At 48.8% G+C, this 25,777-nt stretch overlaps 2 protein-coding genes across 4 annotated transcripts in view; one reads left to right on the plus strand and one right to left on the minus strand.

The window, feature by feature from the left end:
• The window catches only part of LOC142567822 (uncharacterized), a 91,897-nt gene extending 86,554 nt beyond the window's left edge, over positions 1–5,343 (plus strand). Inside the window, exon 4 of one of the 2 annotated variants that reach the window (XR_012825245.1) lies at positions 5,251–5,343. The gene's annotated coding sequence lies outside the window, so the exon portion shown is untranslated. Of the gene's footprint in view, positions 1–5,245 lie in introns of both variants that reach the window. The other variant, XR_012825246.1, reaches the window with a different exon arrangement.
• LOC142567821 (multidrug resistance-associated protein 1-like) overlaps positions 1–25,777 on the minus strand; it is a 211,265-nt gene that overhangs the window by 40,764 nt on the left and 144,724 nt on the right. For both annotated transcript variants that reach the window (XM_075677969.1, XM_075677970.1), the window contains exons 21-23: positions 6,244–6,409; positions 5,342–5,541; positions 4,385–4,511 (exon numbers count right to left, since the gene is read on the minus strand). In XM_075677969.1, coding sequence (XP_075534084.1) covers positions 4,385–4,511; positions 5,342–5,541; positions 6,244–6,409 — 493 coding nt within the window. The remainder of the gene's footprint in view (positions 1–4,384; positions 4,512–5,341; positions 5,542–6,243; positions 6,410–25,777) is intronic.

A 25,777-nucleotide genomic window follows, 5' to 3' on the forward strand; every position in this document is an offset into this window, starting at 1 on the left:
TTATTTCGTAGAGCTGTCTACTAATTTGCAATCAGTGCTTCACCTTTCAGGCGGAACTTCGCATCTGTTCTTTTTTGTGCAGACGTCCCGCTTGCCAATGCGGCTCATTCAGAAGCGGTGCATTTATTTTCTTGAGGGCATCGGTTTTGCCTTTTCTCTACACGCGATCTGCTTCCCGGTCTGTTTATTTCGCTTTTATTTTTTTGACACGAACGAGTTTTTGCAGCGCGTATACACTTTCATGAAAAATAAAACCGTCACTTTCATTTGGTGCGAAGCAAGCCTCTAAGGCTAAATAGAGCTGCGCGCGCCCTATTTTGGTGCGGTGCGAGCAGAACCGGGATTTTGAGTGAGTGAGGGAAAAACTTTATTGAGCTCTAGATTCGCTGGTCTTCTGCGGTCTTCAGATGGCTTCGTCGATCTTCTTGCACAACGGTCGGTTGCCCTTAGTCCAGGCCTCCGCTGGGTGCTGCTGTTTGTTGTGCTCGCCGAATCAGGCCTTCTTGGTGGACCCGGCGATCGCTGGAGAGCACTCCATCCCATTGCTCCGCACTCGGGTTTGGTATAACGGGGAGCACGTCTATCTTCTGGCATGCCCACGTTATGTGATACAGCATGGGTGTTTCTTGGCACCAGGGGCATTTGTCATTGTATTGTGTGGGATACATTTTGCTGACTACGTTTAGGTTCGGGTACGAGCCCGTTTGTAGCTGCCTCCACGCGACAGAGTCCTCTCTGCTAAGGGAGTTGTGCGGTGGCGGATACCGCTTTCTGCAGCCCTTGTAATTTAGTATCGCCGAATAGTCTTGGAGTACAGGTTCGGTCCCCTCGGGGTCGCCTACGTTGGATGCCGCCCGTGTTGTCTTTATGTGTCTTCTTTTTGTGTGTGTTCAATGCGGCAAAAAACATGTCTTTTAGCAAGCACCAACTAGGCCAACAAGCAGTACGTTGGATGCTCGGTAATAAGTGTACCCTCGAGCTATCCTGTCCACCTCTTGGTTCCCAGCCACTCCCGTGTGTGCCCCGGCGTCCATACTATCGTATGCCTAATTGGTTCTTGTTTTGGTTGTCGTTTTGTTATGTGGTCTCCGGAGCGGAGTATGCGGAGCGCTCCGTGCGCTATTCTGCTGCGTATGTAGTTGCGGCACGCCGTTTGTGAGTCTGTAAGGATTGTTAGACCGTTTAGACCGATATCCCTCCGTTGCCGCTAGAGCGACGGCCGCTTCTTCAGCTTCGACTTCTGTACAGTCTTGTAGCGATGCGCTGGTGATCTCGCGTAGGTTCGAATCAATCACCGTTGCTACCGCGTTGATGTTGCTCTGCCCCGCTGCTCTGGCGTATGCGGCTGCGTTCACGTACACCGTCGTTTCTTGGGGTGCTAGTGTCTTTTGTAGGTATTCAGCCCTCGCCTCTCTGCGTTTTTGTGTAGGTTGGGATCCATGTTCCTGGGTATGGGTGCTACATTTAGTGTGTTGCGATACTCGCCCGGAATCGTTTCGGTCCTCTGTATCTCTTGAAGTTGATCGGCGCAGCCTAGTTTCTTCAGGAGCTCCCTGCCAGATGCTGTAGTCTGCGCAGTTGGGAGACTAGTTGCGCCTCTCTCAGTTCCTCGAAGGTGCTGTGTAGTCCTAAGGCTTTTCAGTTGAGGTGTTGTGGGAAAGGTGGAGTGCGGTTTTGTAGGCTTTGCGTAGAATCGCGTCCGCCTGTTGTACCTCACTCTTGATGGGATTGTAGTAGGGGAGGCTGTATGCCAGTCCACCAGGCTTCTGACCAGCTTGAGTGTCCTCTCGCATGCGGTGGTGTCTGTGTGAGATGCGCGTGATCATGCGGGCCACTTGTAGGGTGGATGCCTCGAGTAGGGCGAGGGTGCGAGTGCAGCGTTGGTTTGACTGTTTCCACATCCCCAGGATTCTGATGAGCGTCTTTTCCGGTATCGGCTCCACCTCGAGGTAGACGTTGAGCTTTAACTCGTCGCTCGGTGGGGACTGTGTTTAACTCGGTGGGGACTGTGTGGTTTTGCTATCCTCTACAAACTCTCAGGAGCTCGGACTTCTCAGTGGAGCTCGCTAGCCCTCTTGCTCTGACGTAGTCTTCTACGCAGGTGGCTGCCTCTTGTAACTTCTTTCTCTCTGAGCGAGCCTGTGTTAACCCAGATGGTGATGTCGTCGGCATACATGGCATGCTGTATGCCGTCGATTTCTTTTAACTGTTTTGCCAAGCCAATCACGGCTATGTTGAAAAGCGTGGGGGAGATGACCGACCCTTGAGGCGTCCCTTTGTTTGGTGTAAGGAACTTCTCTGATCGGAGCTCTCCCAGGCCAATCGTTGCCGTTCTGTTTGAAAGGAAGGCTTTGACGCAGCCGTAGACTCTCCTCCCGCAGTTCAGGTCGTTCGTGCCCGTGAGTATAGCCTCGTGGCTTACATTGTCAAAAGCCCCCTTGATATACAATGCCATTATATTATCCCCGCTCCTGGGGACGTTCCCGAGTACTTCGATTTGAAGCAGTGCGTCTTGGGTCGATAATTTTGCTCTGAAGCCGAACATGCGGTGGGGATACAGTTCGTTGTACTCCATGTACTGTTGTCTCAGCGTCACCACGCGTTCGTACAGTTTTCCCAGGCACGATGTGAGCGAGATCGGTCTGAGGTTCTCAATTTGCAGTTTCTTGCCCGGTTTAGGAATGACTACCTCCGCATGCTTCCACTCCTCGGGGACAGTCTCCGCTTCCCAGCGTTTGTTGAGAAAGTCGGTTAATTCTGCGAGTAACTCATCACTGAGGTTGCGGGTGAGTGCGTTATTGATCTTGTCTGCACCCGCGGCCGTGAACATTCTGTGCCTATTCCGTTGCGTGGCCAGAGTGGTGCTTCTAGGAGCTTTTGTTATCAATGTGAACAGTCGGCGATGAGAGACGCACATAAGTGTGACCTAGAGATGAGAGGAAGGAATAGCTGCGAAGCCGTACCGTTATCCGTATCATTATGAAGATGACGCGCTGTTTCTTTGGGTTTGCGACAGGCAAAGCAGTTGCTTTCCATCAGCTTATCTGAGAGTGCTGCTTTATGATGCGGGTGGGAGCGCACTCACGTGGTATTTAAAATTTTTCGAGCGGTTTCATTTCTGGGAGGAATATATACATATACATACATACATATATACATACATATACATATATACATATATACATACATATATACATACACATATAAATATATATGCGCGCTTCGGAAAGCCGACTCGAACAACCCCCCCCCCCCCCCCCCACCACCACCACCACCCCGGAAAAATGAAATCTTTTGGCCTGTGCATGTATTTACGAAAAAAATATTTAACAAAATTATGAGACATACAAAGTATTGCGGTCTAACAGGCACTATCTCTGAAACAATCAAAATTTTTCATTGAACAGGTATTCCACTACAAAAATTTAACAGCAAGAACTACAGTTGGGTGCGCCGGGCTACGGCCGCGGATGTTCCGGGCAGGTTAGAAGGCAGCATCCCGCGACTCGCTGCTAGTCGACCCATCGATAAAATCAGCCGCAGCAGAATCGCAGCGCGCGCGCCGCTCCCGGAGGCGGCCATTTTTGCTTTCTACTTTGACGATCGCGAAACTTCGGAGCGCGTTCAAAACTTACCGCCTGGCGTGAAAAGATCGAACGGCTTAGAAAACAAAATATAGTTCTTCACGTCCGATACGCAGTTTGTCCGTGAGTGGCGCGGAAGGTCTGGAAAGTTACGTTTTAAACCATCGAAAGCGGGCCAACTATGCCTAATGGGCACGGTACGGAAACGTTAATCTCGTTCATCTCACGTTCCCACAGTCCTCCGCTCAGTCTTCTGTAGGTATTTTTTTCGCACGCGTTCCCTTCCCACGTGTTTATTCGCGAAATAACGCAGTTGTTAGAGAGCCTTCATACACGTGCTTCACATTCCGGCCTACCTGGCTCACTCCGTGGTCGGATGTGGTGGGGCGACAGTGCCGAGGGTGCAACGAGGTTTCCTAATCGTGGAACCAGCTCCAACACAGTCTTAATTATATTTTTCTGCTCCTTTCAAAACCACGGATTTTTCCCAAGTATTTTTTTTTCTGTAGCGCAAATAGCACAAGGACATAGAAGAAGAACAGACACACAACGCTTGTGCATGTGTCTGCTCTTTGCACTACAGAGAAAAAGAAAAGCAAAATATTGCACCCACAGGCCCAAATGTCTACACTTACCAAATTACTTCCCTTATTGCCTTTCCATACTGGGCGACGTTCCCGCTACTTCTTCAACTTTATGCGGGAAATAACGCTTTCCAATCACTAGTGCAGCAAATTGTTTGTGCTGCTGCAAGTCATGGCGGGAGAAAAATATTCGTAAAGCGGAATCGAAACACTCACCGTGAGCGCGTAGCTCACAGAGAGGCCAGCGAGGCCTGGCGAGAGGGTCTCCCTGGTGAGAACGGCCAGCAGTGCGGCTATGAACACGATGCTGTAGCCGAGGAACTCGAGTCGGATCGAGAGCCACCTGCGACGACGACGACAAGGGATGCTTAGACCCGAGACCTTCACGTGTGAGAAAATTTGTTTACAACGGAATAACGATTACCTGTAGAGAACATCAGGGTGACAGTATCCAATCGTCTTTATTATGCAGAACGCTCGGAAAATAAATCGCAGTAAGAAGCTAATAAGCATTCAAAGCATAATCACCACGGCATTCATTATCTGCTAATACACAGCAGACCCCTAACAAATTTCACAAATAAGGAGCAGCGCATTTCGTTAAATGTGAATACAGGCCCTGACGACAATTTATTTCTGTCCTCGCTTCTCCATATATTAAGTTAATGAACAATTCCAATGAGAATACGTGCAAACCTTTTTTTCACTCTGCGTACTATGTTCCTATTACCTAATCAGAAGCTATACGAAGCTAACAAGTTTTTTCCTTGCATGATTCTGCATCTTCTAATGTGGTAACGTGGATGCACATGTGACCATGTTAAATTCGTCTTCCTATTTTTGTATTTTTATTTTGCGTTTCAAACAAGTTCGACCCATACAACTTCTTGCTCTGGATCTAGCTCCCAGTTTGCGAACATTCCGTGTTTTCTAGTGTTATGTGTTATTTATCGCTTTCGCATTTGTTACCACCGCCTTTCGCTCTATTTTCAGGCTTCCCAGAAAAACTTTTCTTGTACAGCTGAGTGATTTCAGTGTATGCTGCTGCTGATGTATTTATTTTCTTTATCGCATGAGTGGAGTCCGAGACTACGTGCGGCAGATATGCTGGCACGCATGTAGGCTCCTGAACAGCGATCGTCCTAAGTAAATCTGGACCGTTGATGCACCCACCGGCTGGCCGCTATGCTGGGGAAGAAACTGCCGTGGTTGATGTCGGTCAGCTCGTTGGAGCGAGCCACGAACCGCTCGCCGGCGCCGTACGCGCGGATCGAACTGCTGCCGGAGACCGTCTCCGAGAAGTGCACGTAGATCGGCGACCGGGAGATGGACTCCAAGCGCTTCAGCTGGCGCGACGTGGCTATGTAGAATTTCTGGAATGCAGAAGTAAAGCGCGTTGCTTCATTTCAAGCAGTACAAACAGTCACGCGCTGGAATTTCAATCCGTACCTCCACGCACTGTGCTCTTTTAGGCGAAGAAACCGCTCACCCCAAATTCAGAAGTATTTAAATAAACGCTCTAGATTCTCAAAAGAGGCCCAAATGTGATATTTTGTGCACCTAACGCAAACTGAAACATCTGCTGACTCATTCTGGCATCAATGGGCAAGCGGGATGTGTCGTGTGCGAGACTGCGAGGAAACAGCCTCAACACAGCGCTCCTCCTGGTCTTCAGCCCCAGCACAGGGGAAAACGATCTCGGGCACAGTACGCTCAACCCCAAGGGGCGAAAACGATTTTTTTTTTATTGGGCACAGTGTATTTCGATGCATACTGAGCGAAGGCTTGTTTCGAACCAATAGCTACAACATAGTCTAGAAACATGGTCTAACAATGAAGACACTTTCGCATTCATCTTCCCATATTCCACATTACTTCCCTGAACTGTCAAAAGATACCTCTCTTGGGAAGTAAAAAAATTCCTCAGAGGAAAAATCGCACCACATGTCACAGCCAGAAATAATGTAATTTTTTTATGTCCGAACGCTCACAGCTTGTTAAACAACTTTAAAACCCAACTGCAAGAGAGCTAGCAGGTGTCGCGTTGCCAAGTGCAAAATGAACTTGCTGGTTACCTGTACGAAGTAATAGATTATGAGCAGTGGAATGACCGCAGCCAAGAATATCGGATTCTCCATGGAGATCAGTATGAACGACACAATAGTCCTGAAGAACTGCATCATGAGCATTCTTAGGTTGAACCGCAGCGTCACATCAGCCGTGTCAATATCCTTGGAAAACCTGCGCAGAGAGCAGCACATTTCCGATTGCCCAGCAAGCATGATATTCTCAGTTTAGGTTATTGTCCTTAAGGACCCCGGTAGGGGTATTACATAAGGGGTGGGTTTTACACAAATTCAACGTTATGTATGCATCATTGGCTATCAAAATGTGATCAATCACGCTGGTGGAACAAAGAAAGGCAAGCGATGTCAACAATGTCAGCAGGAAGGCCATTCCAATGTTTAGCTGCTCGAGGAATTAACGAGGCGGCAAAATGAGCAGTCCGGGCACGCAGGCGTGCGACTTGCTGCGGATGGCTGGTGCGGTGTGAGAGTGAGAGATGCGTGTTGCGGCAACGATGAAGGGTGTTGAAAAAGAGCTTGTAACAGGCCTCAAGACTAGCAATGCGTCGGCGATTATACAGTATCGTTAATCCGGACTCTGCTTTAAGAGCAGAAATACTGACATCGTGTCAGAATTGTGAGCGAATAAACCTGGTGGCGCAGTTCTGTAATATATTCAAGTGAGCTGATAAGACATGCTTGATCTGGGCTCCCGATTGCAGATGCAGATTCCAGTTTTGCTCGAACAAGGGCAAGCAATTTGACGTTTTGTGGAGCCTCACGGAGATTACGCTTTAAAAAGCCTAGTGTCTGATTAGCAGAGTAGATAATGTTAGAAGTATGTTGATTCCAGGACAGTTCATTGCACACAGTGACACCTAGGTAGTGGTGTGACTCTACTAATTAGAGAGGCATGCTTTTGATTTGGTAAACAAATACCAGGGGATTACTGCTGCAAGTTACTGACGTAGTCTTACATCCTTTTTGCATTAAGTGTCAATAACCACTCATCAAACCATGTTGGTATGTTGCGAAGTGGTTATGCAGGGCTGTTTGTTTCGAGGTGCTACATATAGTGCGATAAATAACACAATCATCGGCGAACATTCGGATGTTAGACACATGTGAAGGTAAGCCATTATTATATGTTGAAAATTATATAGCGCCAAGAACAGATCCTTCAGGAACGCCAGATGTTACTGGTACAGGGCTAGATAGGCGACTATTTTTAATGACAGATTGGGAGCGGTTACTAAGAAATTCTATAATCCAATTCAAAACATCAGGATGGAAATTAAGCCTTGTAAGTTTCAATACTCGACCCTGATGAGGGACTTTATCGAAAGTCTTAGAGAAATCCAAAAAATGACAGTTTGTATGTTAGTGTCAAAGATAGTGTGAACATCGTTTAGAAAGGTGACGGACTGTCTCACACGAGAAACCTTCGCGGAATCCATGCTGAGCGGGATGAAAAAAGTGATTCGAAGCAAGAAAATCTATGATAAGAGAGTAGGTGACGCGTTTCGTGATTTTGGAAGGGACGCTTGTTAGGGAGATGGGGCGGTAATTTAACGGCGAGCTTCTGTTACCTGATTTCTGGACTGGAACGACCTTCCCAATTTTCCAGTTGTCTCGAACGAAACCTGACGAAGAATACTGGGCAAATATCAAATACAGATATGCTGCGGCAATGTTCTTTGTGTTTTTCAAAATTTGAATTTATCTCGTCGATGCCGGAAGATGATGAACATGGTTTTGTCGATGACCGCACAAATACAGCCTACATTGAAAACGATGGCTGGCATTGAAGATTATATACTAAGCGATGGCGAAATCCGAGGTGTATCAGATTAGTTAGTGAACACAGTAGCAAACGCAGAATTAAACACGTCAGCGCAATCGGAGTAACTAATTTTGTTCGGTTCGTTAGTTATCTTAATAGAGCGCATTTAATTATTCTTTATGACTAAAATTGCCTCGAATTATTTATTAGTAGGTTTGGTAGATCATTGTGGTAAAATCAGTGTTTCGCATGACGCAGTGCGTCAACGCAGTTCTGTTCAGCATCGTCACATTTAACCCAGGCGCATGGGTTAAATGTCCTCTTTGCTTGGCAACGCGATAAAGCCGCTTTTTTATTTTCTAGGCCTTTTAGAGTTTTTGTGAACGATTGATTTTGCTGAGAGGAATGAAAGGTCCCTTTAGGAATGAATTTGTAAGTTCCCTTAGTTTGGTTTTGAAGCGCGTCCAGTTGCTGCTAACGGCATGGTTTCGAAAAATGGATTCAAATACAGGGAAAAATGTATTCATAGCTTCTTCTATGGCTTTGCAATTTCCTTCGTCGTATAGATATATTGCTTTCTTAAATATATCCTGTACCAACAAATTGAGCGAGAAAGTGGCATGGATGGCTTTATGATCACTAATTTCGGGTAAATAGCAATTGGATGAAAGGATGTCAGGGTGGTGGGTTAGTACGAGATTGAGGACGTTTGCAGTGAAATCCTGGTTGGCTAAATTACCAGCTGGGAAGAGTTCAAATTAAGGCAGAAATCGACAAAATTCTGAGTCTCCGTATGCCCGGATACTGATGATAATTCTACGTTACGCCAATCTATTTGCGGGACGTTATAATCGCCGAAGAGCAGAATTTGCGTGTCTGGGGAGCTGTTGCCAGTTCGCTTAAGACGGTATGATTATGGCAGAAATCAGCAGTGGCACTCGGCGGTCTGTAGCAGACACCAAGTAGGACGTTTTTTAGAGCGGCACGGATTATCACCCACAACATCTCAAGGTCTGACGTAATGTTGATTAGCGAGCATGGAAACTGCTCGCGAACTGCGACTAGTACACCACCACCCCGAGCTCCTGCGCGGTCGTTCCGATACAGGCAGAAACCGGGAAGGTCTGTTAGAACTTCGCTATCAGTAACGTTGCTGGTCAGCCACGTTTCAATTAGTAATAATATGTCACTAGCGGTTGATAAGACTACGTTCGACACCAGTTCGCGCTTTGGGAGGAATCTGCGTACGTTGGTGTTTATTATAGAAAGAGAAGCACTATTTCTGCTCTGCTCCCGTTTCTGGTGATGCGACTGCTACGCTACCTCTCTGGCACTATTCGAGGCGGCATCAAAATGTACCTCTTTGAACCAATCAACGAAGTCTTATAGCGGAGAGAAAACGGAACGCCTTTACTTTTTGCGAACGCAACGAGATGTTTTCGGGAATCTCTAACTGGCCGAGAAAACTCACTAATGCTGTAGTCAGTTCCCTCAAGCGTTCGACCATTCAAAAGAATGCTTAGTTTGGTTTAGTTTAGGGAATGTAAATTTTGCTATGTGAGAGCGAGGGCGATTTGGGGTGTGACAGCCCATGCAATGTGTACGTTCTATTTCTTTTTGATCAACAATCGGTTGCAACATATCGCGGCACAGATCCACGATCAATCGTTCTGAGTCAGAAGTGGTTTCCGAGCTGAAAGGATCCGGAAGTCGTAAAAAATTAAGTTATCCCGCCGGGAACGATTTTCGGCATCGTCGATACGTGCTCCCAGCTCGAAGTACGATCAGTGGCCTGCTCAGTCATGGTGCGCATTGCATGCACTTCATTTCGAATGGCGAAAGGGTCTGGTTTCTCGAATTTTTCGGTTTCTCAAAAGCGTCTGGTTTCCCTTGAATGCCATTAATTCGTTAGCTTACGTCAGTAATTGCTTTGTCCGTGCAAGTGAGTTGAGACTTAAGACCCTGAATTTCAGTGATTATCTGGGTCTGGCCGGCGGTTAGTTCTCGCAATTCGTTTAGAAAGCTCTCAGGGATGTAAGGAACGTTGTAGTGACGGTGAAGAACGACACAATTGACGAAATGGAGTCACCAATTGAACACAATATTGCGCGAACTTGTGCCCAGCAAAACAAGTGACACTCAAGTACAATGATACGGCCAGCAAAATCTGTGATCATCGAGAAGCGCGTCAGCTTTTTATGCACGATTCGTTGAACCTTCAGCGTAGTCACTGGTGCTCGCACAAGTTCTAAATATACACCACTGTTCACGTATCGCATGTAGCCTGATTACACTAGGCTCGGAGATAGCATAGGCTGGAGAGGATGAGCGATAACATTCGAAAAATTCCCGATGCAGAAAGACGCGTCTTGCTCTGGGCGATAACATTGAACATTTGTTACCTTGTGAAAGACGGTCACCTGGAAAGATGGGTATAGGCGGAAATATTGTCACGGCGTCAAAAACGCAGGACGAGGATGCGAGAAACAAAACCAGCTCTGTATTCAAAGACCACCAGAGCTAACGCGCGAACTTCGTATTCTTTCCAAAAAAAGGAGCGTGGTTGCTTTCATTAGGTGAAGCGCCAATAGTGACAGCACACAAGAACGAATACAGATAGGGACAAGGCGCTACTTGCAACTGTTTATTGGATTCACAGGTGGCTGATTATATAGCCATTAGGAGAGGGGAACGAAAGAAGAGGTACACTGGCTATGCGAATGTGCACGAACGAGAACACTGAAGATACATATGAAGGGAATCACGCTTAATCTAAATCTAAAACTTATCTGAAAACATGCTTTCATTCGTGTATATATTCAGAGACGGGGTGCTGACACAGTTGTCCCTTCTTTCCTTAATCTCGTTGGCCTCCAACAATTCCCGCGCCACAGAATCTTTACTTTAAACATGATTGTCGTATCATGAAGCCTTGCTTGACAGACTTGTCCATTCTCATTCCCGCAGGCCTTGCAATGAAGCGGCAAGTTTGAACCATATCCATTTTTCAATGAAAGCTTATGTTCCCGCAGGCGTTCATTAATACATCGGCCAGTTTGGCTGATATACCCTTTTCCACATTTCAGTGGTATGTGGTATACGACCCCTTCTTCACACTTAAAGGGGTTCTTATGTTTAATAGAATACCCTACTTTCTTAGAGTCATCCAGACCAATCATGCAGGCGGCACAAAGTAGCAAGTTTTCGCGGCGCGGAAAAAACCACAGGAATGTTTTTATTTCACGGCAACATGCTTAAGATTATGCGTCACTTTATGAGAATATGGTATCACCACCGCTTTAGCTTTCTTTTTGACTGTTTCACCTTCTTGACTTCTTTTTCTTTCTTTTTCACCTTTTTCAAGAACACCTCCGAAACTTCGCTTAAAACCAAGCAAGGAAAGCCAGCCTTCCTCAACTTCAAAATCTGGTCGTCAAAGCTTGCTTGTGCCTTATGACAGCACGATTTTTCAGGGCGGATACGAGGCACATAGTGGCAATTGCACGTTTAAGTCTTGGAGTGTGTAGACTCATACAGCAACAATTCTTTGCGGGCAAGTGGTCGGTACATCCAGCGGGAACCTTCATCAGTAAGGGTTATTTCAAGAACTAAAAACTGCAAGCTGTTATCCTTGGCTAGTTCAAAAGTAAAATCTAAGCCTTTTTCTTGCTGTTTCAAATCAGATAAAATGTCCTGCACAGTATGCGAGTAAGTCATGGGCGATCGTTCCGTCAGTAAGATTAAATAATCGTCCCCCCCCCCCCCAACATACCTAAAAACCTTGAGCACTTTGCCTCCATCAAACCTTCGATAGCGCTCTATCGATGCCCGCAAGGAAAATGTTGCAAAGTACAGGAGCCACGCACGAGCCCATACAAATTCCTTTCTTTTGCGCATAAAACTGGCCTTGAAAACACATCTGTTGAACACAAATAAAACTCCAAGGGTGCTATGAAGTTATCCACAGAAATTCCTGCGGTATTCCGAAAGGATACCTGCCCGTTCATCTCGATGCAGCTCAGGACGGCAGCTAACAATTCTTTTTTCGGAATAGAATAAAAAGGATCAACAACATCTATTGAAACCAAGCATCCCATCGATTGGGACTCACGTAAAAAGGCTATAATGTCAAAGCTATTCTTCACCATGAATGGGTCATCCATAACCAACGTGTTAAGCTGCTTTAGAAGGTAGCGGCTAACCTTTTGCCAGGAACCTCTTTCGCTCACAATGCATCTGAACGGTATATCATCTCTGTGCGTTTTTGCAGTAAAGAATACATTTAAAGTTTTTCCTATATTTGTGGACGCTATTAGCGAGCTTCTGCAGTCTAAGGTCTTCACACAAAGATATGCCACGGCTCTTTTCCTTACTTGGCTTGAGTTTCGTTAGCTTGAAATGCCGCTGGATGGCTCGGAGAGCCTTTTTATTGAACATGCCCGACGGCATGGCCACAAACCCTCCTTTGTCGGCCTGCAGGAGTCTGTCATTGTCGTTGAAAAGATTCACGATACGTTTTGCGGGGGTTCTTGGACAAGTTCCTTTCTTAGACACCGTTCTGGCCAGGCTGTCAACTCCGTCCAGCAGACACCTTTCCTTGTCCTCTGGTGCGGCTTTGTTGGAAATCCTATTCAAGGAAAGAAGCTCATGTCCCGGGATCCTGGGCTCGGAGCTTAGCTTGGGGCCTTTCTTGAGGACGTCAACGATGTCTTCCGGGATGAGGGCTCCCCCGAGAACTTGCAGCGCCGTGCTGCTGGCTTCCTTGGTTTCGCCTCCTTTAGGAAGAATGGGTAGGGTCTTGCGCCATAAAAATTCCGTATTCTGAGCTGCAAGCTTCCGGAGGGACTGCAGCTTAGTACTTGCAATGTTCACTGGATCCAGCGAAAAGCTCACCAGGGGAAGCCAATCGTAGAGCAGGCGGACCTGTCGCCATATCTCGGAACGTAGTATCCTGCACATTCTTTTCACGTGGCCAACCGACGGTTTAACGCAACCGAACAGAGTGGCGACTTTTGTCGGCACAAGTCCCTTCCTAATGCAGTATTCTAGGGTTCTCGCTCGGCACGTCGCAAGGGCGATATGACAGACCACCACCGTAGGATTCGGTGCACTGGAAGGCACACATGGAAAGGGGCCCACCGTAGAAGAAAGGTATTGCAGTACAACACATTGTGGAGCCAGTTGGTGCATAGCTTTCATTAGGTGAAGCGCCAATAGTGACAGCACACAAGTAGGAATACAGACAGGTCAAGGCGCTACTTGCAACTGTTTATTGAAATCACAGGTGGCTGATTATATAGCCATGAGGAGAGGGGAACGTAAAAAAGATGTACACTGGCTATGCGAATGTGCACAAGCGAGAACACTGAATATACATATGAAGGAAATCACGCTTCATCTAAAACTTATCTAAAAACATGCTTTCATTCGTGTATACAGAGACGGTGTGCTGACACAGTTGTCCCCTATTTTCTTAATCTCGTTGGCCTTCAACAATTCACGCGCCACAGAATTTTTACTTTTAAACATGATTGTCGTATCATGAAGTCTTGCTTGACAGAATTGTTCATTCTCATTCCCGCAGGCCTTGCAATGAAGTTTTTTCGTTCCCCTCTCTTCATGGCTATATAATCAGTCAGCTGTGAATTCAATAAACAGTTGCAAGTAGCGCCTTGTCCTGTCTGTATTCCTTCTTGTGTGCTGTCACTATTGGCGCTTCACCTAATGAAAGCTATGCACCAACTAGCCCCACAACGTGTTTTACTGCAAGCGTGGTTGCTGCTCGTGTGCCTCAATTTGTTTTCTTCTGTCTCTTTGCTATTGTTTCGTCGTGACATTAGCCTCTCTTCCTAGAAAGCATCGTCCCGATGCTTTATCATCAGGAGAACACGACCGGGACACGCTTGCGGTGCGGTGAATTCACTCTGGCAAATAGGGCTTCATCCGGACCCCGTGCACAACCTCCGGTAGGTGGCATCAACGCCTTGAGCAATGCGGACTATGGGGAGCAATTTCACAGTTGACATCAGTGAGCCGCAGAAGAACTTTATACGGCCCTAAGTAGCGCTTTAACAGTTTCTCCGGAAGGCCACGACGGCGAATCGGAGTCGGAACCCAAACTCCCTCTCCGGGCTCGTAGGAGACTGATCGGTGACGAAGATTATAGCGTCTCGAGTCGTGATCGTGCTCCCTATGAATACGTATGCGAGCAAGTTGTCGCGCTTCTTCAGCACGCCGAGTGAAGTCTTCAGCATCCGTTTCGACGTCATCGCATTCATGTGGAAGCATCGGATCTAACATTGTTGTGACTTCACGACTATGTAGGAGACTTAAAGGTGTCGTCCGTGTGCTCTTGCTGAGCCGTGCTGTACGCGAAGGTGACATACGGCAAGATTTCATCCCAGTTCTTGTGCTCCACATCTGCGTACATGGAGAGCATATCCGCGAGCGTCTTAGTGAGGCATTCTGTCAGTTCGTTCCTTTGCGGATGGTGCGCCGTTGTTCGCCGATGAGCTGTTCCACTAAGTATTAATAATGTGCATAATATCTCGGCTGTAAATGCACTTCCCCTCTCAGTTAACAGTACTGCTGGAGCTCCGTGCCTCAGTGCAGCATTCTCCAAGAAATCGGGCTGCTTCACTTGCCGTGCTACGCTCCAGAGCCTTGGTTTTCGCTTAGTCAGTAAGGTAGTCTGTGGCTACAATAATCCATCTGTGACCCGCAGCTGAAGTTGGAAATGGGCCTAGATGCGCCATTCCAACTTGAGCGAGTGGAGTTTCGGGCACTTCACAACAGGGTGGAGGAAGTCTTTAGTCTGACTGCTTGCGTTTTTCACCGCTGGAATACAAGGCACGTCTGGACTTATTGTTAAACGGCCGCTGTGAGTCTTGACCAATAATAGTTTTGTCTCACCTTACACAGTGTCCGTGTGTAGCCCGAACGACTGGATGTTGCTTTATTATGGCGTGCAGTGGCGTAGCAACAGGGGGGGCCGGGGGGCCGTGGGCCCCGGGTGCAAGGGGCTAGTGAGGGGGGGGGGTGTCATATACGTCTGAAGACACCCCTCTTTCCGCCGGCTACACCCGGGGAGGGGGGTGACAGAAGACCTATGGGCCCCGGGTGCCAGACGACCTAGCTACGCCACTGATGGCGTGCCTGTAATGACTCCCGAGAGGTGTTGGGACGACGAGCAAACAGGCGTTTCCGTTCTGAGAGAAGTTGGCCTCATACACGACGTCGTTACACGAGCAAAATGAGGCTAGTCATCTTGCGAAAAGCCTCGGGGCAACGGAGGTGCGACCCTCCAAAAAACTTATGAGTTGCAATTCTGGGTCGTCGCGTTGCTGCTGCGCGATTGTAGCTGTGTTGACAACTCCGACAAAGGTTGCATCGTCGTCATGTCCAACAGTGGCAGATTCAAATGGGGCACGAGAAAGGCCAATCGGCACCCGCATACCGCTTTCCCGATTTATAGACAATAACCGCGTCGAATTCTTGAAGCTTATGGCTCCAGCGCGCCAATCGTCCTGATGCATCCTTTAAGTTCAGCCAACGAAGGCACTGGGGGTCACTGACAACATTAAACTAGCGGCCGTACAAATACGGGCGAAACTTCATAACGGCCCACACCACCGCAAGACACTTTTTTTCCGCGGTGGAATAATTCGCTTCCATACGGAGGAGGAGGAAGGAACTTTATTGTGTGCCCTGCGAGTTGGTGGGGAGGGTCGAAGGCCCCGCCTAGGTGACGGCCAGGAGTTCGTGGGTCCTGGCGGCATCCTCGGTCCGCTGGACGGCCCATAGCTGATCCTCGAGGGCGGGGCTGAGCAACGCGGCTTCCCAGCGCGTGCGAAGGCTGCTGCTAGAGGCCGCGTTTTCTTTATTGTTATTTATCCCTTGGCATTCCCATAATATGTGCTCCAGAGTGGCTCTGGATTAACATGTTTTGCATTTGTCCGTAGGATATACATCCGGATATATGATGTGCGAGAGCGCAGGATTCGGATACGTCCTAGTTTGTAACTGCCGCCATGCGACAGACTGCTTTTTTGTCAATTTTGCGTGAGGTCGCGGGAATATGCGCCTCTGTAACCTATAATGTTTCGTAAGGTCATATGTTGTCATTCTGTCCTCCCACTCCCACTCATTTACCGCACCGTCACATCCGGAGGGTGTCGGGGCGTCACTTGCGACTGCGGCTCGGTCCGTAAGCCCTCGAGACGCGTCGTGTGCCGCCTCGTTGTTGCCGTCCTCCGCGAGGGTGTGAGCGGGTGTCCAGGCGATGTATATCTTTCTTTTGTAATTTTGGCCTCCTGCAAGAAGAATGCGTAGTGCCTCCGGGGAGATTCGGCCGTTGGCAAAGTTTCTTATTACCGTCTGAGTCGCTGACTATCACGGTTGCGTTAGTCTGAGCTACTGCGAGCGCTATGGCTACTTCTTCAGCTATCTCGTTACTTGTGGTGCGTATCGTCGCGCACGTCTTGCACCGTTTCTCCCTATCGATAACGGCTGCCGTAAACCCCCGTCTGCGACTGTATCGAGCCGCGTCTACGAACACTGCGCCCTTGTCGCTGCCGAATTTCTTCTTTATTTGCTTCGCTCTGTTCTCTCTTCTGTCCTTATTGTGTTCTGGGTGCATGTTCTTTGGTATGGGAGGTATTACCAATCTTTCCTTCGTTTTTCTCGGCATGTCCACCTTGACACCGTGCTGTGTGTGGTAACCTATGTCTAATTTCTCTAGAATATGTCTGCCTGCTCTAGTCTTAGAGAGGCGTTCATATTGTGCCATACATTGCGCTTCAATGAGCACGTCTATCGTGTTGTGTAGGCCTAATTGCAGCAACTTGTCCGTGCTGGTGCCGATCGGTAGTTCTATGGCTAGTTTGTATATTTTCCGAATGAGGCATTCTAGTTTGGTCTTTTCCGCGACCTTCCATTGTAAGTACGGCGCCACGTATACTATTCTACTTATTACGAAGGCCTGTATTAACCTGATCGTGTTTTCCTCTTTCATCCCGCTGTGTTTATTTGTTATCCTTTTGATTAGCCTCATGATTTACGCTACAGTTCCCTCCAGTCTTCTGAGGGTTTTTCCGTTGTTGCCCTTGGCTTCAATGAGGAGCCCCAATACCCTGATCCTATCGACCTTGGGTATGGGTTTCCCATCGGCCGTCTTTAACTGTATCTCCTCTCTGTGGGTGAGCTCTTCCCTGTAGTTACCTGGTTTGCGACCTCTGCGAGTCGGTCTGTACAGCAACAGCTCCGATTTCTCTGCCGAGCATGTTAACCCTGTCCCCTGTAGATATTTTTCGATTGTTTCGACCGCTGTTTGAAGCGTTTGTTCTATCTGCCCGTCACTTCGGTTTCTCACCCATAGGGTGATATCGTCAGCGTATAAGGTATGATTTAGACTCTCGATTTCTTGTAGCTTGGCTGGCGGCCCGATTAGCGCCAGATTGAGTAGCATCGGTGATAAGACCGAGCCCTGTGGCGTACCAGCGCTGCCTATCTCGATCTCCCCCGAAACTAGGTCCGCTATCGTGATCTTTGCCTTCCTTCCCGTTAGAAAATTGCGTACATAATCGTACGTGCGTTTTCCCAGTCCTAGTTCGCCTACTCTAGTATCGTTGCATGTGTTACGTTATCGAAGGCCTTTTTTAGGTCCAATCCGAGAACTGCCTTTGTCGATCTGCCCGAATCGTCTGTGATCTGATGATTTAGTTGTAACAGAGCGTCCTGCGCTGAGAAGTTTCTCCTGAATCCTATCATCGTGGGCGGGAGCGCGTCACAGTCTTCTAGGTAGCTAGTTATCCTCGCTAGGACCACGTGCTCCATGAGTTTCCCCACGCAAGAAGTGAGAGATATGGGTCTCAAGTTCTCAATTTGCAGTCGCTTGCCCGGTTTAGGTACTAACACGATTTGTGCCGTCTTCCATTGCTGCGGAATCTGCCCTGCCTCCCAGCTTTCGTTAATATATTCGGTTAACTTGGCTATAGACTCATCGTCCAAGTTCCTTAGCGTTTTATTCGTTACACCGCCTAGTCCGGGTGCCGACTTGGTATTGAGTTTCTGTAGGGCTGGCCTGACCTCTGACTCGCCGATTTTGCTGTATAATTCGTCATTTACCTGCGCTGTGTAGTCAGGGTGTATGACGGGCAGCGCTTGCGAGATGTATCTTTTCTCGATTTCCTTGAGGAAGTCCTGCTCTGTCCCTCGGTACGCTTGTATTAGCCGATTTATATTTCGCCTATGTGCCGATTTTGTCCCGTCCGGGTCTAACAAATATCGAAGGATGTTCCACGTTCTTGCCATTCCTATCTGACTGTCCATGTTGTTCCATTTTTCTTCCCACTGTTTGCATAGCTGCTGGGCGTACTGTTCGATGTCCCTGTTTAATTTGGCTATCTTTTTACGAAGCGTCCGGTTGTGTTTTTGTTTTTTCCATCTCCGTTGCAACCCTGCCTTAGCTTCCCACATGTGTAGAAGCTTACTGTCTACGTTCTCTAAATGCGCCTCCGGCGGGACCGTTTTCGTAGCTGCCGCCACATCTCCCTTTAGTTTTTCGCTCCATTCCTCAATACCTTGTGTCGTGTCGCCGGCCTCCTCCCTTATTTTCCTGAATTTGTCCCAGTGGACAATCTTAAGTGGTCTACCCTTTGTATTGCGCGGTCCCGCCCTTACCGTTATTTCTAGTATATTGTGATCGCTCCCAAAGTTGTGTTGCGTATTTGTCCACTGCGTGTCCCGTATGTTCTTGGTGAATGTTAAATCTGGCGTAGTATCCGCGCAAACGCTGGTACCTATTCTCGTGGGAACCGATGGGTCGGTCACGAGGGTCAGGCCTTCCTGTTGCGCGTCTAGCCATAGGTTCCTGCCTTTTTGAGTTTCGATTTTGTAACCCCATGCCGCGTGTTGGGCATTAAAATCGCCTCGGATCACTACCGCTCCGTTGTCCGCTATGGCTAGGGTTTTTTAAAGAGCGATCGAAATTTATGGTGTCTGCACTTTGGACTGCTATAAATATTTAATACAAAGAGACTGTCCTTCGTTTTCCGCATGGGTATGAGTTCTAAAACAATGTGATCGATTGACTTAACTTCCGTGTCATGTTGAACGACCGAGTGATTTCGCTTTACCAACGTCGTTAGCGACTTCGCCTCCCCTTCGGCAGTACCAAAGGACTTGTAACCCGACAATTTTGCTAGCCCATTTATTTCCTGCATGATTATAATATCCGGGTTTTCTTTGTCTTCAAGGTGTTGCAAAATGTGTCGTTTTCGATCGTATCCTCTACAATTCCATTGCCAAATCGTGTATCTAATTCGTCTATCCATGGCGGCGTTACAGGTTCTCCAATCCATCGGTGGGTACCGGGGGCCTAGTGTACGGCTTAATGGCCGTCTTAACCGGTTCCCCCCCCCCCTACTTGTTTGCGGTCCCCATATTGCTAGTTTCTCTTCGAAGTCAGCCATCATTTGTTGCACTTGCTGTAGTATCGCCTTTCCTAGCGCCTCTATCTTTGCCTCTATCTTTGTCTCAAGCCTCACTTCCAGTTGAATTCTAGTTTAGTTTCAAATTTTGTTTCGTTCTGTTTGATGCTGGTTTCGATTTTCTGTTCAAATTCCTCCTGTCTTCCTTGGAGCGTCGTGGCTGGCTTGGGTTTCTTTACTCCGGTTTCAATCGGAGCGTTCTCGGTTTTACGTTTAATGGCGGTGACTGCTACGTCTTCCATTGCTGTGTCTTTTTCCTCCCTTATAATTCTCGAGGTTTCCTCGTTGCGTGGCACTTTCCCGCTCCTCAAACGGTCGTTCTCTTCCCTGAGTTTTTTTAATTTCATCCATAAACGCAAGATTGCTCTGCCTGATCTGCGCCAATTTTTTCTCTAGCATCTTAACTCTATTTTGAAAAGCAGCCTCTGCCTCCGCACGCGCCCCGGAAGCCGCATCCGCTCAGCTCACCTGCAAGGGTCCCGCGGCGCCGTTGACGTTGCTCTTTCCTTTTGGGCTCTGGGATCCTCCTCCCTGTGCTCTGGGAGATCCGGTATTACTGGTCTTGGGTCTGGATCTCGATCTGGACCGCGATCTCGATCTGGTTCTGTTGTTCGACGTCGAGCGGCCCCTTTCCCTTGCCTGGAGCTTGGGGAAATCTAGTCCAGATCCGTCGCTTGTCCGATGTTCCGACCGCTGTCTCCAGTCTCGTCCTGGCCTGTAGAGTCTTTCAGCTTTCCTTTCGGGGTACATCGCTTCTTCCTCTCGTCTGACTCACTCCCAGCGGCGCCTCTTTACCGTGTACGGTAACTTGTATCTGGCATTACATCGGCGATCCGCCGTAGGGTGGTCCTTGCCGCAGAGCTGGCACTTCGCTTCGCACTCGTGGTCCTGTAGCGGGTTCTCCATCCCGCAGCCTCTGCATATCCTGCTGTTCGGGTTCGGGCAGACATCGACTCTGTGTCCGAGGCGTCCGCACTGGTAGCATACGTCTATTTGCTTCCGGTATAGTGAGCACTTGACCAGTGCCCTTCCGTATCTCACGTAGTTTGGGACGCGATGCCCGTCGAAAAGGATGATGACGTTCGGGGTGTTTCCCATTCTTTTGGCCATGAGGACCGTCGGATTCCTTGGTGTTACAAGCATCTCCACTATTTCTCTAGCAGACACCTCGTGCGTTACTCCTCTTGGAAGATGTATCCTCCGGAGCCGACTCGTACGCGTTGGCTTCGAACTCCTTGTCTCCCATCCTCAGTCGAGTGATAGTCCTGTATTTTTCGGCGCGCTCCTGCGATGGCGTGCTCATCACTAGAATGTTCTGTTTGTAGTTGGCACACACCGTGTCATCTTCCGATTCCTTCCTGGGGATTCCCGCGACGTTGGCGACGCAGCATTCTAGGCGATTGATCCTATAGTCTGTGACCTTGAAGCCGTCACGTGGGCGCACTATTATCTTGTACTCTGCCTTCGGCAAACTGGGCATCCTGCTTGCCGCCATGATTTGTCTTGCTTTCTGTCCTTTGTGCCACCTATTATTGAATGCGTTCTCGCTGGAGAAGCGCGCTGCCTGATCCTTGGTTCCGTGAGATTTTGTCCGCTCATTGACACATCCTCCTCTCTTCACAACACGCCAACCTGCTTCGTCCTCATACTCTTCTCTCGTTATATCATCTCCTTCGACGCTTACCGCTGCCATCTTGCAGCTCTAACCCGAAAAGAGGCGGGGCTCCAGCCACCAGCTTCGTTGGCTCAGGCTTAGCGGCGGTGTCGGCGTGGCGTTATATAAAGTGGGCGATGTGCCGAAAATAAATGGTCCACCTACTTGAGAATGATATCAGGGTGATCCGTGGAACTTTCACTTCCTTCTCGATAATAAGGCGTCGGTGAATTCTTCGAATGTACGCCGAGAATCATTCAAAATCTGCGGAGCCGACGCGACACACATCCGCACTTTGCGTCTTCTTCCCGCTTCTTCCCTTTTCCATACGGGGAAAAAAATTATGGGGTTTTACGTGCCAAAATCACTTTCTGACTATGAGGCACGCCGTAGTGGAGGGCTCCGGAAATTTCGACCACCTGGGGTTCTTTAACGTGTGACTAAATCTAAGTACACGGGTGTTTTCGCATTTCGCCCACATCGAAATGCGGCCGCCGTGGCCGGGATTCGATCCCGCGACCTCGTGCTCAGCAGCCCAACACCATAGCCACTGAGCAACCACGGCGGGTATTCCGTACGGGAAAGGGTTCTGCTTGCATAAGCTATTACTCGTTCAGCGCCGTCTTGTCACTGAACGAGTACTGCTCCTCATTCGACATTGCTGGCGTCGGTGTGAAGCGCTGTCAGGGCGTCTTCGTCTAACTGTGAGGACGGGGGGGGGGGGGGGGGGGCGTTTGGAGGCGTTGTCGCATCTCGTTGAACGCTTGTTGCTGTTCTTCCCCCCATACGAATGCGGTGTCTCCCTGGCCACCGAAGTGGTGGAAACTGAGGGGGACAACGAAGCGGTAGACAGGAGATTAGTTAATCTCTGGAGGAAAAAGAAAAGGCTGGAGGACCGACTTCGACAGAAGAGATGGGATCGAAATATCAGGAAACAGATAGCGGCTTTAAACAAGGAAATTGAAGAGCACGCAATCACGCTCACGAAGCAAAATTGGGGGAACGTCTGCGATCAGATGGAGAGGAATATGAGTACCGCGGGGACGTGGCGACTTCTTCGCCACCTCTTAGATCCGGATAGCACAAAGTCAGCGTCCAAACAACAGCTGGAAAGAATGGCACATCAGTTTGATGGCACTACGAAGGAACTCTTAGAAGTAGTTAGGAATAGGTACATCAATCCCGCCGGACCTGAACCCCTCCCGGACTACGGAGGGGGAGAGAATTCGGAATTAGACGCCCCCATCACCCTGGCAGAGGTCAGAGCGGAGATTAATCGGCTACGGACTAAGTCAGCGGCAGGGCCGGACAGAGTGAGCAACAAAATGCTCCGTAATTTAGACGACAGCTCAATCGCCAACCTCGCAACGTACATGCAGGAGTGCTGGGAGAAGGGGACGATACCGCAGGAGTGGAAACTCGCCAACCTCATTTTCATTCCCAAGCCGGGTAAAAAACTAGGCTTCGAGAACCTCAGGCCTATATCGCTCACCTCCTGCGTGGGTAAGCTTATGGAGCACGTTGTTCTGACGCGGCTCAATAGGTACATGGAGGAAAATGGATTGTATCCGGACACCATGATCGGTTTTCGACCAAAGCTGTCGGCATGCGACGTGATGCTGCAGCTCAAAGACCAAATTATAGATAAGCAAACGCGAGACACGAAAGTGATTGTGGGGTTAGATGTGGCAAAGGCATTCGACAACGTGAGGCACGCGTCCATCTTGGAGAATTTGAACTCACTCAATGTCGGGAAGAGAGTGTACGATTACATCAAGGACTTTCTTACCAACAGGAAAGCCACTCTCAAGATAGGGGAAGAATCTATAAAGAGCATTGACCTGGGTAACGTGGGGACGCCGCAGGGCTCGGTTTTATCACCTACCCTTTTCAACATTGCTATGTTGAAACTCCCTGAACGGTTGGGGGAAATTGAGAATCTAAACCACACCATATACGCGGATGACTTAACACTATGGATAAACAAGGGCAGTGATGGGCAAATTGAAAGCTCCCTGCAAAATGCAATTGACATTATCGAGGAGTACCTGAAACCCAAAGGACTTAAATGTTCGGCCGAAAAGTCGGAAGTGCTGTTCCTGATGCCCCCCGGAAAACGGCGGCTTCACCAAAAGCGTGAGGCGGGCATACACCTGTACGTCAACGGCGCCGAGATCCCTGCGGTCGACAGTATCCGCGTCCTCGGGCTGAGGATTCAGGCCAACCGGAAAAATTATGAAACGCTTGCTAGGTTAGAAGCCAGTTCAAATCAAACGTGTCGTCTTATCAGACGAATAGCGAACAGGCACGCTGGGATGAAGGAGGCGAATCTCCTGAGGCTAGCACAAGCCTTCGTAATCAGTAGGATAGTGTACGTGGCACCCTACCTCAAGCTCAGTTCTGTAGAACGGAACAAGCTCGAAATCATTATTAGGAAAAGTGTCAAGGTCGCGCTCGGACTCCCCCCGAACACGCCCACCGGCAAACTTATGAAGCTGGGTGTGTCGAACACTCTCGAGGAACTGATTGAGGCTGCCGTTACCGCGCAGCACCAAAGGCTACTTGGATCTAAAACAGGCAGGAAAATTCTAGAGAAATTAGGCTACGAGCCCAAACATGAGCAAGTGCGCTCAGGCGACATACCCAGACATATCAGGGACAAGATAAAAATACCTCCGCTACCCAGAAACATGAACCCTGCCTTTCACGACGGCAGGCGTAAAGACAGGGCAGAGGCATTACAAGCTAGATACACTTGTCGACAGGACGTCCTATATACGGACGCTGCGGAATATGAAAGCAAAGCGGCACACGCGGCCGTGGCGGTTAGAGAAGACGGAACACCGGTGGCGTGCTGCACAGTCAGTGGCGTCGCGACGGTTGAAGCTGAGGAAGTAGCCATAGCCTTGGCCCTCAGCCAAAGGGGGGTAAATGTGGTCATCAGCGACTCCAAAAACGCTGTGAGAAATTACGAATCGGGGAGGGTGACGGAAACTGCCATCCGTATATTAAACAGGGAAGGAGGACCCAGGCAGCTTGTTCTGCTCGTTTGGGCACCAGCTCACCAGGGACTTAGAGGGAACGAGGAGGCTCATTCGGTCGCCCGAGGTCTCACTTACCGGTCGACCCCCGGAAGCTCCCAAACCACCGAAACTATAAACAGAAGAGAGGATATGCGCGCATACCAGGAAATCATAGCATACTACAGACTAAATCGCCAAATTTACCCGGGAGCGGACAGAACGCTCAGCAAGAAAGATGAGGTTATGTGGAGGAAATTACAGATGGGGGTTTTTCCAAACCCCGTACTCTACAGCAAGTGGCATCCAGGAGTATTCAGGTCAAAGTGCAAATTCTGTGATGAGGCAGCAAATCTGGTTCACATGGTGTGGACATGTCCGGCTAAGAATGATAGCTCGCGCACTCTAGAATCCTGGGAGGCTTTGCTCCGCAGCCCAGACCCCAACGTCCAGCGGGACCTCATCGGTCAAGCCCTTGCTGCTGCTGTGTCTCAAGGTATTCCGGCCGACGGCTAGGGGCGAAGGGGGAGAAGCATTTCTCTCCTGACGTTCATTGACTGGTGTTTTTAATAAAGTTCTTCCTCCTCCTCCTCCCTGGTGAGGCATGTCAAAGGGGACGCAATTCGCGGAAAGTTTCGAATGAAGCGTCGGTAATAGGCGCACAGTCCTAAATATTGTCTGCCTTTTTGTCAGACAGCGCTGGGAAGTTTGCAACGGCAGCTATTTTGTCGGGATCAGGCCGTACACCTTCATTGCTGACCACATGACCGAGGAAAAGAAGCTCTTCATAGACAAAGTGGCATTTTTCAGGCATTAGCGGGAGACCGGCAGATCGGATGGCTTGAAAAACCGCATGTAGTCGCCTCAGGCGCTCGTCAAAAGTTGCAGAAAATACAATCACATGGACGAAGTATACTAAACACGTTTGCCACTTGAGGTCTGAGAGCACTGTGTCCATTAGCCGCCCAAATGTTGCCGGTGCGGAGCACAAGCCTAAGGGAAGTACCTTAAATTCATAGAGGCCATCAGGTGTCACGAATGCAGTTTTTTCTCGGCTTTTCTCGTCAACTTCAATTTGCCAGTACCAGCTCTCCAAATTCATCGACGAGAAACAACGGGCATGTCGCAATCTATCGAGGGAACCGTCCGTAGGAGGTAGCGGGTAAAAGTATGTGTGACCCGGTTGAACTTGCGGTAATCAACGCCGAAACTTAAGCTGCCATCCCTTTTTTTTTTACTAACACCACTGGCGACGCCCAAGGACTCTTCGACGACTGAATAACGTCGTCTTCCAGCATTCGTTTCATCTGACTTTTATGTCTTCGCGTTCCCATGGGGCCACCCGATACGTATTCTGCCGTATGGGCCTGGCTGCATCATCATTGATTATTCGATGCTTGGTCAACTGCTTTGGCCAACCCTCGACGTCGACGAGAAGCAGGCCTGAAACAGATGTACAAGCTCCAGGAGGCTTTGTTTCTGCGCAGGCAGCAAGCATGGGCTGACGTCGATGGATAGATCTCGAGGCACGGCAGGCAGGCTAGTGGAATGACATTTCCCTCCAGTGAAACAGTCTGCGACTTGAGTGAACTCTTCG

This window comes from Dermacentor variabilis, unplaced genomic scaffold, assembly GCF_050947875.1.
Source record: "Dermacentor variabilis isolate Ectoservices unplaced genomic scaffold, ASM5094787v1 scaffold_14, whole genome shotgun sequence".
Lineage (NCBI taxonomy): Eukaryota > Metazoa > Arthropoda > Arachnida > Ixodida > Ixodidae > Dermacentor > Dermacentor variabilis.